Source organism: Crocodylus porosus, unplaced genomic scaffold (genome assembly GCF_001723895.1).
Source record: "Crocodylus porosus isolate Cpor-Errol unplaced genomic scaffold, CroPor_comp1, whole genome shotgun sequence".
In the NCBI taxonomy this organism is placed as follows: Eukaryota; Metazoa; Chordata; order Crocodylia; family Crocodylidae; genus Crocodylus; species Crocodylus porosus.
This window is the reverse complement of record NW_017728886.1, coordinates 1,018,880-1,037,268: the sequence shown is the minus strand read 5'-3', so window position 1 is coordinate 1,037,268 and position 18,389 is coordinate 1,018,880. Positions and strand designations below refer to the sequence as shown.

General features: G+C 44.7%; 1 protein-coding gene across 1 annotated transcript in view; it reads right to left on the bottom strand.

Annotated features, from left to right (window-relative positions):
• SMARCC1 (SWI/SNF related, matrix associated, actin dependent regulator of chromatin subfamily c member 1) overlaps nucleotides 1-18,389 on the bottom strand; it is a gene marked incomplete at its 5' end in the record, with an annotated part of 134,336 nt that overhangs the window by 20,216 nt on the left and 95,731 nt on the right. The window contains 2 exons of the mRNA XM_019536695.1: nucleotides 6,003-6,261; nucleotides 10,357-10,491. Coding sequence (XP_019392240.1) covers nucleotides 6,003-6,261; nucleotides 10,357-10,491 — 394 coding nt within the window. The remainder of the gene's footprint in view (nucleotides 1-6,002; nucleotides 6,262-10,356; nucleotides 10,492-18,389) is intronic.

The following is an 18,389-nucleotide window of genomic DNA, read 5'->3' as shown; positions in this document are numbered from 1 at the left end:
AGTAAGCGCTCCACACAGCAAATGGGAACAGATCAGCACCAGACTTGCAGCCAGCACACAGAACCACCCAAAGATCTCTGCACTCAGCCCTGAAACCCATCCCAAAAACCTCCACTCTTTCAAAGGAGTTGAAGGAAGCAAAAACTCTCCAAACAAATGCTCCAAGGATCACCCTACAATCCAGTTATGTCATCAACCTACCCAACCACACTCAGCTCTGCTGAAGTATCTGTACCGCCGTGCAGTCTTCTCTTCTACCCCACTGCACAACTGAGTAAGGTGGAGCTGTATGAGGACCTTCAGGCTTTTTTCCACCACTTAAAACCAAAGGAATATTTCCACGACAAGGAGTCATACAACAATCAACCCGCCACGTACCCATACACAAGAGGAAAGACACCTCCTGGACTCCACCTGAGGGTTGAAGTCCCACTCTGGACCTGTACATTAATGTTTTCTGCCTAGATTGCCAAAAAACAACAATGCATATGTTACAACCTCAGTCTTCTGGAACAGAGCCATACTTGGATTTAAAACAGCCCTCATATTATCATATAACAGGCTACTAAAGTACACTGTTGTCATGCACAGAACAGCAGACACAAAGAGCTGAGGTTTCCAACATGGAGGTTTGCAAACTCCTGACCAAAGACCCCACAGAACAAAACCAGAGGGAACCGAGATGGCTCTTAAAGACTAAACACAGGAGAGGATTGATACTTTCACCTCCCGGGAACCCAGACCAAGCACCTTTTACTTATTAACCCAAGATCCACACACCTGACAAGCTGTGGTCTCTGGCACTGGCACCATCACAGAGGGAGTTTCTGATTGTGTTGGTGTTACCCTATTCTCATATACCACTGGAGCTGTCTGCTACTTGAAGGATACCACCAATTTCTTATGGAAACTAGGCTTCAGTGGCAAGCTTCCAGCAAACCAAGTACTAGTTACCTTAGATGTCAAATCTCTGCACACCAACAGCCCCCAAGAGGATGGATTACAGGCCATAGGAAACATTATCCCAGATGCTGCTGCTTGTTTCTATTGTGCACTCCCGTTCCATCTTCACACACAATTTTCTGATTTGCAGAATCCCTAACACCTACAAATGAACGGTACTATCATGAGCACACGCATGGTGCTCCAATAGGCCAAACCTTGAACTTTTGTCGCCTCTGCAAGTGGCCTCTCCCTGCCGGCCATACCCGAGTTACACTGATGGCATCATCGTATGGACACATGGGAAGGAATCTCCAAAGAAATTCCACCTGGACTTTAACAGCTTCCACCCTCCACCACACTGGCTCCAGGATACTCCGTTGAGCAAACTCATTTCTTGGACACCACTATGAAAGTTTGCAAGGGCTAAATCACCATCACACTGCATCAGAAACCAAGTGACCGCTACAACTACCTCCAGACCACCAGCTTCCACCCTAAGCACACAACTAGAGCCAAGCTCTACACTACAGTTGTATCTGCTCTGATCAGGATGCATGCTGTAAAGACCTCAAGTGGGGATTCCTACACTTACAATACAATCCCCAAACTGTAGCTACTCAAATCAGAGCCAGACTTCGACCCTGCTCTGACCTGCTACAATACCAGCCCTGGGACACGGCAGTACAATCCCATGTGTTGAAACCTACAGCTCCTTGCTTGAACATCTTGGACAAACCATTCATGACCTCCAGCCTGTCCTGAAAAGTGACAACTATCTCTAAGTCAGTCTTGGGTACAAGCCTATCCTGGCTTGTAGGCAGCCCCTGCAACCTAAAAATAGCATCTCTCCAGCAATAGACTGCTTAATTTCTATTCTCACCAAGCCATAAGGCAATGCAATGCCTCCTCATCAACACAGACCACATCCATCACTAGACCAAACACCACTACAACATCTGAGATCCATTCACCTGCTCCTCTACCAACATCACACCTGCCATCACCTGCTTCCAGTGTCCCCCCGCAGTTCACCTTGGATAGACAGGCCAATCCCCATGTGAAAAAAAAAAGGAATGGACACAAATATGACTTCAATTCTAAAAAGACACAGAAGACACTTCAACCTCTCTGGACACCTCATCACTGATCTCTCTCAGAGTAGCCGCTCTTAAAACTGTCAAAACCAAACTCGAACGTGAGACTGCATAACAAGAAATTATCTATGGACTAAGGTGCATTAAGAAGGGTCTCAACAGGGACTATGGATTCTTACCCCATTACCTTATCTACGCTTTATAACCCTTCTTTGCCTCTGTGGGTTAACTGCTTTGTTTCTTCCTTTTAAAGTCTTCAACCCACCTTTGCCCCTCTCAGCACTGCCCCCTTCTTTGCTTCCCCTTTCCCTATCCACTGCATCTAAAGGACTTTATTTCTTTCTATTCACACCCTGCACTCCACAAGACCCTTCAAAGCATCTGGCTCTGCTTGGGATCAGACCAATTGTCTGATTCGGGGTCAGTAAGGAATTTTACCCCATGGTCTGACTGGTATGGACAAGGGGCGGGGGGTTCCTTCCTCTGAAGCAAGGGGTATGGACCCCTTCCTTGGATCTCTTGAGCATTTTTTCTTCATTTATTTTTAACAGCCTTGGGCGCAGAAGGAAGATCTAGGTTTCATGGTTGTGTCAGGGTTGACTGTGTAGTTTTGCCAATAGATTAGACAATGGATTTGTGCAGGATGGTCTGGACAGGGACTGACCTAGACGTGACCCGTGGAGGTCTCTTCCATCCCACTTCTCTGATTAGGGAAGCTATGCTTCTCTGCACAATTTAGCCTAAGAGGTGCCACATTGCCCTGGCTTCTCCCTACATCATGCTTTCACTTGCATTTTGCCACTTCACTGTTTTCCCAGAGCACGTATTTAATACAGGATCTCACATGTGATCCCCGCAGCACACCTTTTACCAGACCAAATATCAACTAATTTCACTCTCTGCTTTCCATCTCCAAGCTAGTTACTGGCTCTCGACAACATCCACATCTCATCCCAGAACTAACTCTTCCATAGCCTCTTGTGGGGGACCGTCTCAATGGCTTTTTGAATGCCTAAATAAATCTACCAGCTCTCCTTTATCAACTACTCTATAGACATGATCAAAAAAACCCCCACAGGACATTAGTAAGGATTTCTTTCCTTTGCAAAAGCTGCTTGTTAGACCATCACATCATTACCTTCCATGTGGTGCTACTCTGTTTTTAATCATCACTTCAGCTCATTTGGCAGGTACAAATGCAGGGCTTCCATATCTTTAATCCCGCAGATCACCCACAGCACTTTTCAAAACCCTAAGAACAATGATGCTTGCTACCCTACCGCCCTCTGGAAAAGCGGTTAGTTATAATGAGATGCTGAATCTCTTGCTAGCAGGTCAGTGACTTCATTCCTAGGCTCCACCACAACTTCTGGATGGACCAGCTGGGATGAGGAACTAACTGAACGTTAAATTACCAATATGCACCTTTTCTGATATCTCAACCTCTGAAAATGTCTTATCTTTATCCTCAGTAAAGAATCAGTCCAAAGGCAAGAATCTCCTCAGCACTGACGAACAAAGCAATGAAATCGTTCACCACCTTGGCAACATTTATCTTCATCATTTTTCCCTTTTACCCATGATGTTAATCCACTGATTCTTTCTGGCTTTCTACTTCTGATATTAGCAATCTGCCCCCCATGTTTACCTATTTGCTTTTCGAACTCCACAGTGGCACCTGAGTTGCCATCTTTCCTGTTGCCCACAGTAAATTTTTGGTGTTTACTGGTTTCCTGTGGGTTAGAGCTCTTCAGATAGAGAAATCTAACAGCCTTTCATACTTAAGACTCTGCTACCCCATCCCAAACACTATAGTATCACTGTAATGGAGCATGGTCTGGCCCATTATTGCAGAATACAGTACCACATTTTGTAAGTGAGATTCAGAAGTCTTTTTTTTTTTTTTTTTTTTTTTTGAATTGGCTGGATTTTTTTTCCATTGCAAAGTAACAGGTACATGGTACTCTCTGATTTTTCCTAATGGACATCTTACTTCTTCAGAGGATTGGGATGAAAAAGCTAGGAGAGCAGTTGGGGAGCAGCACTGGGCTCCAGACAGGGGAGGATGCTTCTGTTCTACTGCATGAAAGAAGTCATGCATCACTTGGATCATTGCAGCTGATCTCACAAAGGAGTCACTTTAACTGCTGCAAGAGAAGACCAGAAGCAGGACGGCTGCGGCAGAAGGAGTCTGATGGACTATTCTGTTACTGAAGATCAGTCTCTGCTACGGACACTGTGATGCTCCTGACATTGGCGCTAACGTGGACTCCTATCTCCTCTCCTCGTATCCAGCCTCACCGAGTCTAGTCACTTCACTCTTAAAAATGTTCCAAAATCTGCTCTTTCCTTCAGTGCTCCACTCTCATTCACACTTCATCCACTACAACTTCCATCACCGTCCATGCTCTCACCCTGTTCACTAACCCTCCCTCTATTATAACTCTTCATTCTCACATCTGAACACGGGATGCCTAACAACAGGCTCCCTTCCAGCTGTTTTGACCATATCACGGACACCCATGGCCCATAACCTCAGATTTCAAGGTCTTTGAAGGGGACCTGCAAAGGATGCAAATCCCCTAATTTGCTTGTTTATGATGTATAAAAACTGCTTGGGAATTTGCTCCTTCTATTGAGGGGTGTTCTTTTATCCCACCCTTTTTCTAGTTTTGGCGATGGATTTTTTGGGGCATCTGAGAGAAGGTGAGGGAACCAATGGAGTCTCCCAACTGCTCTTTTAGGCACTAGAGTTTAAATGGCTGACTAGAAAGTCCTCACCAAATCCTCACAAAAAACTTGCAAATCCTCAGCAGTAGCTGCCTACAAACCAGAACAACCCCCAGGAAATTCAATTGGTAGAAGCTTGCCTTAACCCCACTGCAAGGAAGCAAAGTAGCAAGAGGCACAGCTCTTGCTGCCTCGCATTTCATCCCTGCTGGCGCTCTGCCTGCCTTGTCCCATTCCTCCTGCTAGCTGTGATGCCCGCTTCGGCTTTCACGAGTTTCCTTCTGCTGCTTCCTGTCCTTAAACAGTACTCTCTTCCCGTGCATGAGGTATCCCTCCTCTGCTCTTTCCAAATCCCCTGCCCCTGGAATTTGCACTTGTGCTACCCACTCCTTTCCTCTCACTCTGCTTTGGTCTCTTGTGCATCTGAGCTGCTTATTTTAGCACCCTCTTCCCTCTGCTTCTAGTTCCCCTTCTTTCTCCCCATTCTCTTTGTGTTCTGCCTAATGCAGACTGCAGGATCTCTCCCCGCCAGGGACTCTCTTCTCCATCTTTATATAGTAGCAAAATGTTAGCTATTCATTATGAATAATCTAGGCCAGCAATACATTTGCATTTACAGCACTTACAACCCACCCACCAACATTTTGGTGGCAGGACTGAGGGATGCTACACTGAAAACAAGGGTAGAATAACGTATTCATTTTTGGAGCACTTTTCCTGGAACCTGGAAAATGTTCAGAGCTGCTATTCCCATGTTGACGTGGGCTGGCTTTGCCCTGGAGTATCTCCAGATTGGTATGGGGATGACAATGATGAAAAGTGGCCTTCCATAAGAAGAGCTGGAAAGAAGCATCGCTGAACCAGTGAGTAACAGGGATACTGGGGAGATGCCAGGTTTCACTCGCATATCCTAACATAAGCAAGAAGCAACCCAAGAAAAAGAAACAAAAATGTTTCGATTGCCTGATTCTAGGCTTGTCGACAAAGGCAGGCTGCAGCTATAGCAAGGTTGAGGAGAGTGACCAAATGAAGCTATGTAGGGGAATTGCGCGAACCATTCTGGCCTCAAACTGCCTTCCCGCTTTGTCAGCAGCACCTGTTATACTGTAAGCACCACGCTACATGAATCCACATGCAACTCTCTGTGCAACTTAACACAGCGCTACCTCTTTTCTTTCCCAGCTGAAGTCCATCACAAAGGGTGCAGACAGACCTGTCACACTGATCTCTTACCTGGCTGCGGTGGGTGAGGAGGGGGCATCTGGTGATGCATCATGGGGTACGGAGGGGGCTGCTGATGGGGCAGCAAGCCCGGATGTGTGGGCGCCCCGAGTGGGTTCATGCCCGGCCCGCTGGAGTGCTGGTGTGACTGCTGGGCGTTCTGACTGTGCTGCTGCTCCATTTGCTGGCGGGCCCGTAATTCAGCGTATTTCAGCTGCTCCATGTGGAAGTTCTGGCGCTCCGTCAGCAGTTGCTGCCTCTGCTGTTCTAGCTACAGTCAAGCCAGGGGAGACGGGGGACGAGGGAAGAAAGAGAGAACACAGCTAAGTTACAAACGAGAAGGTGCAGGAAGGTCACGTCCTCCAGAAAGTCTTATAACCAGATGGGAACACCTGTTCAGCTCAGTGCTGCTCCCTAATCAGCGATAGCACATGCTATTAACGAGGGGTGTTGCCCGGTGCTACTTGCCATAGGTAAAATTTACTGTGGTGCTTTTGGCCTCGGCAATGCCACTACAGCGGTCTACAAGAGAAACGGTATGAATGGCCGACCTGCACTCATTTCCAAACCTTCACTGGCATCCAGTCACCTTCTTGCACCATGTTCAAGAAAGTCACCGCGTCCTAACCACATACAACCTGAGGAATCCCCTGTGAAAATCCTCCACGATCAAGTTCTGCCCCCGCAACACAAACTACAGGCCCCAATTTCCAGAGTAAGAGCTGCACGTCGCCATGACCCACTCATCACTGGGTCTGGCTTGTACGCGGGGCAGTTTTAGCAGGATGATTCTCCCTTCAACTTCTTTTACCAACAGGTCACTGTGGGAGTTTAGAGGCCAAGCCTTGTAACCCACAACCAAGACACTGAATAAATCTGTTAACTGCAGAAATGGGTTCTTACTGTAAGTCCCTCAGTGATTGTTTCATCATGGTCAGCAAGCCTGGTACATTAAGCCATAACTCGCTTGAAAAATATCTGAGTTGTTTAAAATCAGCAGCATTTAACATACAAATCGTACATCCTTTGGTCTCGTGGAGGTTTACAACAACACTTTTCACCAGAACTATACAAACCTCTTCTGTTCAGGAAGCCATGAAAGAAACTAGTGAAAATGTGGAGAAACTGGATTTGTGGAGAGTTGAGTATGAACTATGCCAGCTGGCAACCTCATTTAAACAGACATCCTCTCTATGCTAACTAGGAAGCAGGTCAGAAACCAACATCAGCCTAGAAGACAGGCAGCTAATACATTCCTCTCCTAATTCCCCTGCAATCTCCATGTGGTTGAATAATGCTCTGTGGATATGAATTGCCTTTGTCTGGATTCTGGCTAAGCCATCTCTTCCTAGGGAAGGAAAGAAAAAGTGATGGTGGCTATGATTTCTTATATCAAGTTAAAAAACGCAAGGAGGCTAAAAACCCATGTTACAGAAAGTTGCATCTCTGCTCTCAAGGCTCAAAGGGGAGTGCTTTAAGCAACAAGCCGTGCTTTGGGGTTTAACACTTTGCTTGCATTCGGAGGCCTTTAATCTTCGGGAGCACCCTTTCACAACACACAAAGACCCCTCAACTCCACCCATGTAGCAGACATTCACCTCCAGCACATGTATGAGAACAGCCTTCTGCTACAGAGCAGGCATTCACAAACAGAACCAGATGGGGACACTAATGAATAATGCATAGCTCTTGTTGGGGAATGTTTTTCAGCATGTAATGACCATGACGTGTTTATTCACCCTGCTATGATTTCTGTGTCCTTGACTGATTTGACGTTACCAGGAGGAATCTGCTCAAATGAAGGGACAAATACACCAGTGATGCGATGGTGCTTGTGTGAAAGCAGAGCCAAGAGGTGGTAGGCAGTTCACAGCAGAATTACAGCAAGTGCTCCAAGAGCAAGGCTGAATAAAGGGAAGTACCACTGCAGCACGCTTTTGTGCTACCACGTCCCCGCCTCTCCATCTTTATGCCATCATCTCGTTACAGTACATCTCAAGAGGGCAATCCAATGAGATGTCATTATGAGTATTCCCACAATGCCAACACATGCCTAAAAATATGCCTGGCTGCTAAACCCTACCCCGCCAAAAACAAATTGATGGGGGAGGGGAGAGGCAGAGAGTGCCGTGGCCAGGAATGACAGAAGCTTCTCTACCACACTTACAAATGGAGCAAGGTGTAAAACGTTTTCAAAAAGAGAAGCTATCTAATCCACAGGGATATTGCAAAAAGCAACTGCTGCGTGGATGTATTCTTTACCGCTACAACAGCCGTCACCAGCCCACCCCTCTGCTTTCCCCCCTCCCTCCGCACTAAAGAATGCATTCATTCATGTGTTACCCCAAAGTCTGGGTCAACAAGGCTCCTATCTATAGAGCCTCCAGACACGCCATCTGAGCTAACGGTACTGAAATTGCTTCAGATTACAAATTAAACACAATGTGCAGTGCCTAAAACCCCGTCCCTTCCAGCCCCAAGTGGGGGATGTCTTCCAGCAGTAACAAGTAGGTGACCTTTAACATGGGGCTGTGACAACTTGAACACAGCTGGAAGGACGTGCGCAGAGAGCCCACAACACCACTCCTGAACTTCTCCTTTTGTTGAATTAATTACTCTGCTAAATATCCAGCATGTCAGGGGAATAAAGCTGCATTTTAGCCACCAGGAGCCAGGGGGCAAGTTTGTACATACATTTTAAAAAGGAAAATGTCATGTGCCTCAGAATGGAGAAAGGGATGTCATTGTAACAGACTATATCCCCCAAAGATAAGGAGATTCATAGAGAACCTTTTCAACCTAGTTACGGCCATTTCTTGAGCTGCCAATCAGCGTCAGAGGCAGATGACATGCTGGAACAGCAGAGGAAGCCGAGCAAAGAGGAAACCCTTGTTGACATTCAGTTGTGATAAGAGACCAGTTTGTCAAACCCTATCAGTCTGATTAATGCCAGGACGAGGATGTAAATTCCATTAACTCTATTAGGATGAGTAGGAAAAACCCAGAATTGCATGTCAGTATCTCATCTCGCCTACATCCACCACCATCCTCTGCACGAGAGGGACAGCAAACTGATCCACGGGGGTATGGAAAAGGCAACGAGTCCCTGATGAAACATTTTATTTTGGGCTCATTGCAGTACTTAGGATGACACAAGATCTCACCTGGAAAAACAGCCAATAAATTAAACAAAGCTTGGCTCAGCAAACACCACAGCCACCAGTGACAAATCTGCAGGCTGCACCTCCTCTGTGGTATTCCCGATTTTGAATGTGTACCAGGGCACAGCAAAGTAGTCGCTGACAGCAAAACGGAGTGACTGAAGAAACCAAGAATGGCTGATGCCCTTGTCGTTCGCTTGTTTTAGGATCACTGCATTTGTGCTGGGAAGACCCCAAGGCCCTTCCCAAGGCCAAAACAAAAGCACGGGGTCTTTTACTCAAACATGCTCTCCCTCCCCTCCACTGACCTCCTCCCCCCACATCCGTCTTCTTGGCCCCTCTCTCTTATCCCATTGCTCTTTCTTCTTCTGTCCCCTTTAATCAACTGCTTCCCCATCACATCCCAATTCTTGCTGTAGTCTCCTTTGGCTTTCCCTCCTCTTAGAGCTGCATTTTCACCCTCCAGCTCAGAGATATGTAATCTGCCCAGGGAGCTCTACAGCTTAAAGCACCTGACTATCCCCAGAGGACAGCACCTGCACTGGGAGGGAGGGCACTCCAGGTTCAGCAAACACACGAAGTGCTGAGTAGGAGACACAGGCTCCTGAGAGCTGTGGAGGCAACTTTCTCCAGGAACAGGAACAGACAAAGACTAAAGACCAACCAGGTTAAAAGTATAAAAATACAACTTTGGGCAGAAGACATCACTTGCCTTGATTTATACATGACCCTCCTGGAAATACAGCCTATGATGCTATTGTGTTTTTTTTTTTTTTTTATTTTGCAACCACAGCACACTGTTAGCTCATAATCAGCCTATGGTCACTGTAACCCCCAGGTCCTTCTCTGCGGTCCTATAACTTAGGCAGTCATTCCCCAGTATGTATTTGTTCATGCAATTATTCCATCCCAAGTGCAGGGCTTTGCACTTGTCCTTGTTGAAGCTCATCTGATTAGACTGGAAAAACATCTGCCGTCATCCAGGTCATTCTGCTTTCTAGCTCTGCCCTCCAAGTTATCTGCAACACCACCCAACTTGATGCAACTGGTGAAATGAGCAGTAACTAACTAACGATCAGTGCTAGGTGAACTAACAAAGGGTGCAGATTTGAAGGGATCTGTTAATGACCCAACTGTCCTTACAACACAGATCTCTTCAGTCAATGGCTCTGCTCTAGGATATGGGAGACAACATCTGCACTTACAGCTTCTTTCTCTCTGTCCATGATCGTTTCCAGCTCCTCAAAATGACGAAGCTTGATCTCCAGTTTCTTCATTTGTGTTTCTACCAGGAGAGCTACCAAAGATTTGATCTTTCTCTCTTCCACTGCTGCCAGGTGCTGAGGGTAAAACATACAAAGTTTAGCCACGTGCATCTGTTACAGAAGGGAGTTCAGTGAGTTACAGAATTAAATAACCATGTATGAACCGATGTCTACATTCCAACATTTGTTCACTTTTGTCAAACATCTATTTGTTATTCATTTTCAATCTTTTAAGTTCAGAAGGACGATCAACAATCATCCTACGCTTTCAGAACTTTTTAGTCAAAGCAGATAGATGCTAGGCTCTAACATGAAGAGTACTGCCCCTAGGCAGGGTCACGTTACTTCAAGCCTTTCAGCACTGTGAGTAAGCGGCACAGAGGTATTATAATGTGGGGAAAAGAAACTAGGTCTAAGGTTAGCAGGTTATAGTAGCTGAGGAGCGCATGTCATGTAAAACAGATCTCATTAATGATGTCTGCTGCATGGAACGACACATACAGGAGGCCTAAGCAGCAACTGCAGGTATGCATCAGCCATTCTAGAGATCTTTGCTCAGCTGGATTTGAAATCATACAACTAGTTAAAGACGGACCCCATTACAGCATTCTACAGCAAGCAAGTAAAGATTTAAGTTGTTCCCAATGTAGCCATTCTGCTTCAGCCTAGGAGAGAGTCTACCCAAAAAGCTTTAGGTAGCTATGCCTGACTCTCTGCCTAATATGCTTTCAAAGCATCCATAAAAGAAACCCCTGTTTTCCTTTATAACCAGTTATCACAGCAGTCCCATTTTATGAAAAGCTAAAAGCGAGGCTACATTGAAAACATAAGAGAGCAAAAAATAGACTACAGACAAAACCAACCAGCCTCAAAGATCTCCCACAAGGTTTATCTTTACTACTGCAGATAATCATGTGCATATCTGAGGAGGATTAATCATTTAAAAAAATGATATCTAAATGAGACAGTCATTAAATACAACGACACTGTCTGCTTTTTACTTGTAAAATGCTCTAGTATTTTCAGTTTCAACCATGAAGGGAAAAGGAAGAATGAGTTCTTAAATGGCAAAATGTACTAGCCACCATCACATCTCTGTTCAAAAACAAAATGCAGAATTCAGCAAAAGCCGGCTGTCTGGTTTGTAGAACTGAGCCAGGGAACCTTATTTTCTGGTGTGGTCATGATTAGGTACAATGTGGTAGCACCATGATGCTTGTACACTATAGGGGAGAAAATAGGCTGGCTTTGCTGAACACGCACTTCAGCAGACCACAACAGAGAGTAAAGCTCATACTACAAGAAAAGGGTTCAGTGACCTTAGCACAGGAATTAAGCGCTTTAATTCTGGTTCCAACACTGCTTGAGTGTGCAGTTTAGGACTATTTACTTCACTTCCCCATGCCTTAGTTTTCCAAACTGTAATGTGGGATCAAGAATTAAATCAATCATAGAACATTTTAAAAGTGCCAAACATATCGGGGAGGGGGAGCCAATGTGCGTTCATTAGGAAGGGGAATGTTAAACAGCAACAAAGTAAATTGGACACTTAAAAATAGCAGATCCAGAAAACTTGTATTCAGGAGCTTCAAAAAAAAAAGAAGTCAACCAAGAAGCTCTCTGGATCATTAATGTTGATTTTGCAAAGCCTTGGAAGACTGGGCAAAGTTCCAGAAGACGATGAAATAAAAGTAGGTCACGGTAGTATTTCAAAAGGTAAATGGGATGACCTGCCTAATTATAGGCCAAACAGCCAACCAGCCATTTGGGAGAAGGTAAGAGAATGGCTGACAAGACTCTTTATTAATAGAGCTAGGGGGCAGTAATATAATCCATGCCAATCAACACGAGCTTACAGAAAACAGTTCTTATCAAACTAGCCTGATATTTTAGGACGGTCCAAAAATTTGGTTGATGAGGGGCAGTCTATGTAAACCTGGCCTTTTGTCAAGCATTTCCCTGGCTACCACAGGGCATTTGAAAGGAAATTGGACCCATGTAGAAATCAACATGGTATACTTCAAATGGATGAAAGTGGCCAATTGGTCTCAAAATAAAACTGTAATAAGGAAACAGCACACAGCAGGCACTCTTTGAGAAGGACCCGGTTCTCGGCCTTATGTTGCATAACACCCCAACCTGCCTAGAAGGGAGGGGGAAGTGATGCATATCACTACTGACAAGGTTTGCCACTGCCAAACACTGAGAGGATGCTAAGCAAGAAGAACAGGACACCAATTCAGCGATCTGGCTTGCTTGGTGGGCTGGTACAAGACAACGATGTGTGTGTATTAATAAAGCTAAACCTAAAATGATGCACCTCGGATAAACGAATGCAAGTCACTTATAGGACAGGGGACCTAATCTTGGAAGTGGTGACTCAGAGGTGTGGGGATCATGTTCAGATGCTTATCCCTCCTGACTTCCAGCGCATGGCCATGATCAGAAGAGCTAAAGCAATTCTTAGATGTATAAACAGGAGAATCGAGGAGTAGTGCGGTTACATCTCTATTCGATGCCAGCTCAGCCACTACTGCAATACTTTTGGAGTGTACAGTTGGAAGATGTCAATAAATTGGGGAAAGTTAAGAGAAGAGACATGAGAATAATGAGAGGACTGGAAAACATCCTTTATAGTGAGTGCACAGGGAGCTCATTCTATTGAGCTTATCAGAAGAAGATTAATGGATGACTATCACGGTCTATAAATACTTTGTGCATTAGTCAATCGCAGGAGTGCGAGTGACTGAAATGATGCAGCCAAGAGAAAGGTAAATACAACCTCAGGATGCAGCGGGAGAAAGATTTCCAGGAGAGTAGTTATGCTACTGTATAAAGCACTGGTAAAAACTGCCCTGGAACGTGTACACAACTCTGGTCACCTGCGTTTAACAGATGAACTCGAACCGGAGCAGATGCAGAGGAGGGTCACTAGGGCGATTAAGCTAATGGAGCACCTCCCTTCCTAGTGGAGACCTGAAGAGCTTGGCTTTGTTTAACCTAGGAAAACAAAGGCCAACTGCGGATATATGGCTCCCCATGAACTGATCGGGAAGGTTAAATAGAGGGAGAAGAGCTGCTGAAGCTAAAAGGACAATGATGGCACAAGAAAAAGTGGGTGTGAACTGGATGTGGGTAAAAATAGGTTGGAAGTTAGATAGCTGCCTTTCAAGAGGAGCAGAGGGGCCAAGAAGCCTCGCTACAGCCTTTAAGGGAGAACTCAGTGGGGTTATGAAAGGGATCACATGAATAGCTGGGAACTAGGCTGCCAGCAAGTTCCCCAAATAGGTGCTGTAGGAACTCAGGACTGGAGGGAACAAATTTGCTGATAGAAAACTTTTGAGTCTGGGAGACAAAGGAATGACAAGATCCTATTAGGCCAAAGAAAGACAAAAATCAGACTAGAAATAAAGCACTGACTTAGGGAGTAATATACAACTTGCTACGGCACTGATTCTTAACCGAGGTGCTGTGGCACCCCCGGATGCCTTGACATCCTTTCCAGTGTGTCGTAGGGTACAAGGCTGGGTGTGCAAACATGATGCACAGGATAAACCTGGTTTTCAAATTGTTTTTAACATTATGGATTTCTTCCTGCCCTGTTGTGATCTTCTCAAGTTCTTTGCAACAGAAAAATGGGTCTCATTTTTCTGTAGCCAAAAACCAAGTGAGAACTAAGAACTGCCATTTTCCAAGGGGGCCCTTGCGCCTGTCAGGGTTGAGGACCACTGGGCAAAGGGCTGCGGTGGATTCTGCATCACTGGCAGTTTTCTATTGAAAGTCCAATTGTTTCCACCCCCTCCACCCTGTTCCAAGATCTTCTTTAGTTCAACCCTAAACAATTGGACTTTGAACAAAAATGAAACCTGATCCCCTGTGTCATGCAAGAGCATGAGCCAGATGAGTACAATAGGCCCTTCTGGCCTTATTATCCATGGATCAGCAGCCTTTCTGGAGGCTGCTTTGCTCAATCGCCTGACCCAGTAAAGGGCACTAAAACTATGTGCAGGGAAAGGGCATCCACAGAAGAAAGATGCTGAAAGGGATTCCCTAGGCCTCCCTTTAGCTGCATTTCTTTATGGCAAGGGGAAAAAAAAAAAAAGAGTGATTTAGTCATCTAGCGTGAGGAAGGAGAACGATGTAAAGGGGGAGTATCACAAGCAAGAACCACTAGTACTCTGCATTCGACAGTCTTTCCCCAAAGGACTTTAAAATACTCACAAGCTGCATGTGTGGATTATAAACCTTAGTCTACAGACAGGAAACAGTAGCAAAGATGTGAAAGGACTAGCCCAAATTCAAACAAGGCACTCACAGATGTAGGAACAGAAGTTGTGTCCCCAATGACCTGCCCCAGCAAAACAGAGATTAGCCCAAAGGGGAAAAAAATTTAAAAAATTCTCTCATTCACCAGCCTACATCCCCAAAAAGCTCCTGCAAGAATCCTTTGACACAAGGAGGTTTTCAAATGTAACATCTGCGGTTTCATACAACTTTTTATAGGAACAGCTAATAAACTGGGGTTTAACAGAGCTGAGGTTACTCCATCACACATACACAGCCTGGCTCCCTAAAGATCTTAAGTCTCCCTGGATATTTAGGGCAAATGGGAAGAGAAGTCCTCACTGGACTGCAATGCTACTTTACAGTGCAAAGACCCTAACTGCAATGTGGATTCTCTCTCACTACATATACGTGTGGGGGGGGGGGTATGTGTGCGCACATAAATATATCACGCATGTATATAAACATGTGTGTATGTATACATATAGAGACAGGCACACATATATACAAATATAAAATATGGAGTGCGTGTGTACATGCATACACAGACACATATAGATAAAATATGGAGATGTGTACACATATAACATATGGGGGGTGTATACATACATACATACATAGACACATGCATTTTATACACACAGATAGACATAAAATATGGTTGGGGTATGCGTGTGCACACACACAGACGTCATTTTGATTTTAATGTATACATTAAGCCTCTGACACGTTACAAAAGGAAGAAAAGAGGAATGAGCTTTATTTGATGCAGGAAGGCTTTCAAAAGTACGATTAGGTTTCAGGCCTATTTATGCCTCAATTGTTTGCCTGAAAGTGTCCATCAGTCTGAAGTGCAGAAGTGAAGCTGCTCCTTTAACAAAAGTGCTCACCATTCAGATAAGAGGTTTTGTTATGAGCAGGAGAGTCCCAGGGTTTCAGAAGCAGATGCAGACATAAAAGTCCTTACAAGGGGGCCAGGTGATCTGAAGGATTCACACTTCATTGAAAGAGTTTCACGTTATGGAACTAGAATTTGGCTTTAACCAAGGTCTTTCATGCTCTAATTGCTTTGTGAAGCATTTCAGAGTGCCTAGCGACTGGCTCTTCCCTGACTGTACCTGCAAGCGAGATGGCTGCTCACATGACCTTCCATTTCAGAATGCCGTCTGCAAGGCAATTCTGCTCAGTTATCCCCAAAAGTAATGGGACCACGCACAGCAACCCTACCTAATAAAAGAAAGCACTTCGTCTTGTGTGTGGCTATTCTAGTACTGTGCTACACTACCGCTCCCACCCACAGAAAATGCACAGCTCTAGAGGTTATGATGAGGTCTTCCGGACTCTTAAAGTATGCTGCAGCAACAAATCCCATCCATGCTTGAGTTCTGCCACCTGTGAAATGGATGGGGGGCTATGAGTTGAACCTTAGCATCTGTTAAGTCAGTGAGACCCTCAACTAATACAGTACTATAGAAATAGCATAAAAGTTGGGGGGGGACTCCTCCCAAAAAACAAATACAACTGAACAACAAAGAAAAAACACCAAAAAACTCAACCCATCCTCACTGTCTTTTCTTCCAATTTCTACTTTGACTATTGTACCAACACCTGAAAAAAACAACATAATCCAAATCCAAGAGGCAAAACTAAGGGGTCTCTGCATTTTCAAACAGACTGTCTGCATCTCCCACTGGAAGTGCACAAAGAGGAGTAAGGAAAAGTCATCATCACGGACAGAGATCAAGCAAACCAGAACTGTACCTTTCGAACGGCTTTGTGATCTACTTATTTTACTGAGAACCTGCACTCCTGTTTGCTTTGCAGTGCTGTCATAGGTAACATAGGTTGCTTCTGTGCCAGCTTGAGCATCAATATGCACGTTCTCACTTAATTCTCAATACTGTTGTTGCAAGAAATGGAACACAGCTAGACCTTTGCATCCAAGCTGAATGTAAGTCTGCCAGTTAGAAAAAAGTAGCATTGATATTTAAAACGTAAACTGATCTCAAAATTAAGAAAAGTGACCATGGCAACTGTGTCACTCCTCGTACCTGCAGCTCAGTGATTAGGCCACTTGCTTAGGGTGAGAGACCTGGTTTCAAATCCTTCTGCCTGTTTTGGAATAGAGACCCAAGCCCAGGTGTCCCACCTCTCAGGAAAGGGTCTCAAACCCCTGGCAAAAACCAGGCATTTTAAGGCAGGGGTCTCAAATCCTCTTGGCTCAAACTGTTCCACTTTGCACAAATGAATATTTGTTGAGGCAGAGAAAAGAGCCAGGTGAGAGGCCTAACCAGGCTATTAAGTCTCCGTCTGTCTGGTTAATGATGCTTAGAGCAGGCAAAGTTAAGACTCTGGGAAAGCAAGGCAGAGCGTTGTCTTCGCTGAATAAAGAGCTGCAGCTGGTTACTACATGGTCTCCAAAACAAACCGACTGCAGATTCTTAGCAAGTCTTTTGTTCTGGGAGGAGCTTGGCTTGTTGCGAGGTACAAAGAAATCCCTCTTTTAGGCGAGAACATGGTTGTAGCTTTCCTTTGAGCCAAGCCTGTCCACAGAACAAGAGGCTCTGCTAAAGATGCACGGACAAGTTGTTTCATAAAACTATGTGGTAACCAGCTGAAGTTTCTTTTTCAGAGAAGATAACTTTGCTTTACCAGAGTCTGCTCCATTTGTCTGTTCAACATGAGCCTGGCAAGGAACTTAGTATCACAAAAAAGGCAAAGACATTCAACCCTGGAAAATGGGGTTTGGGGGGGGACTGTCAATGAACACATGGCCTTTGGGGCATGAAACACAAGTCGCACACCATGCTACTTGAGTGAATCTAGCTGATCATGGGTTTTTTGTTTGGTTTTTTTTTAAAGGGGAGTCAGAATGATACAGTCACACGACACAGGTAGATAAATGCTACCAATGCAACCTAGACCAACAATTAATTGGAGCCCTTAATTGTACAAGCAAATTCAGTGCTGTGATCCACTCTTAAAACCCAACTGGTCCCAATCTTCTACAATGAATTACAAAACCTGCAGAGTCTGTGGTGTCAGAATACTGCTGCAGGCTCAGTACAAATAAATAGTGAACAGAGAAAGAACAGCAGTGAAAAGTATGATCTGAGAAGCAGCTGAGGCACATTAACTATGAGGAGGAAGTAGACGGTGTAGCATTCACTACGTTGCATCAAGAGGGATAGTTAAGAGGCGGCTACAATAGAAGTTATAAACCAGGAGTTGCCATGTGGAACACCGATCCCAACTACAAACTTACTAGATAAAGCCTGCAGATAAATAATTTTTGTTTTTCCTGGGTTTATCTAAGAGTATGTGAAAAAGGCAAAGTAAAAATAAGTTTTTTGATTAGCTGCAGCCAGCTTACAAGACCACTGAAAAAACAGAAAAATATGTTTTCTTAGCCAATGTACATATACAGCTTTCCACAAGGATTTCAAAGCTCTTCATAAACATGCCAACTTCCCTGTGAAACAGTGTTATAATTATTTTACAGATGAAAAAATTTTGGTAACAAGAGAAACAATTTGCCTAAACTCATCCTGGTTGGTGTCAGAATTAAGATGACAAGCCTGGCCTCTTTTTGCCCTATATCTTAATCATTATGGGACACTCCCACATGCATGCATTTAAAGATGAGATTTTATATAGTTTTTTTTTTTTATTTTTTTTACGGCGACCAC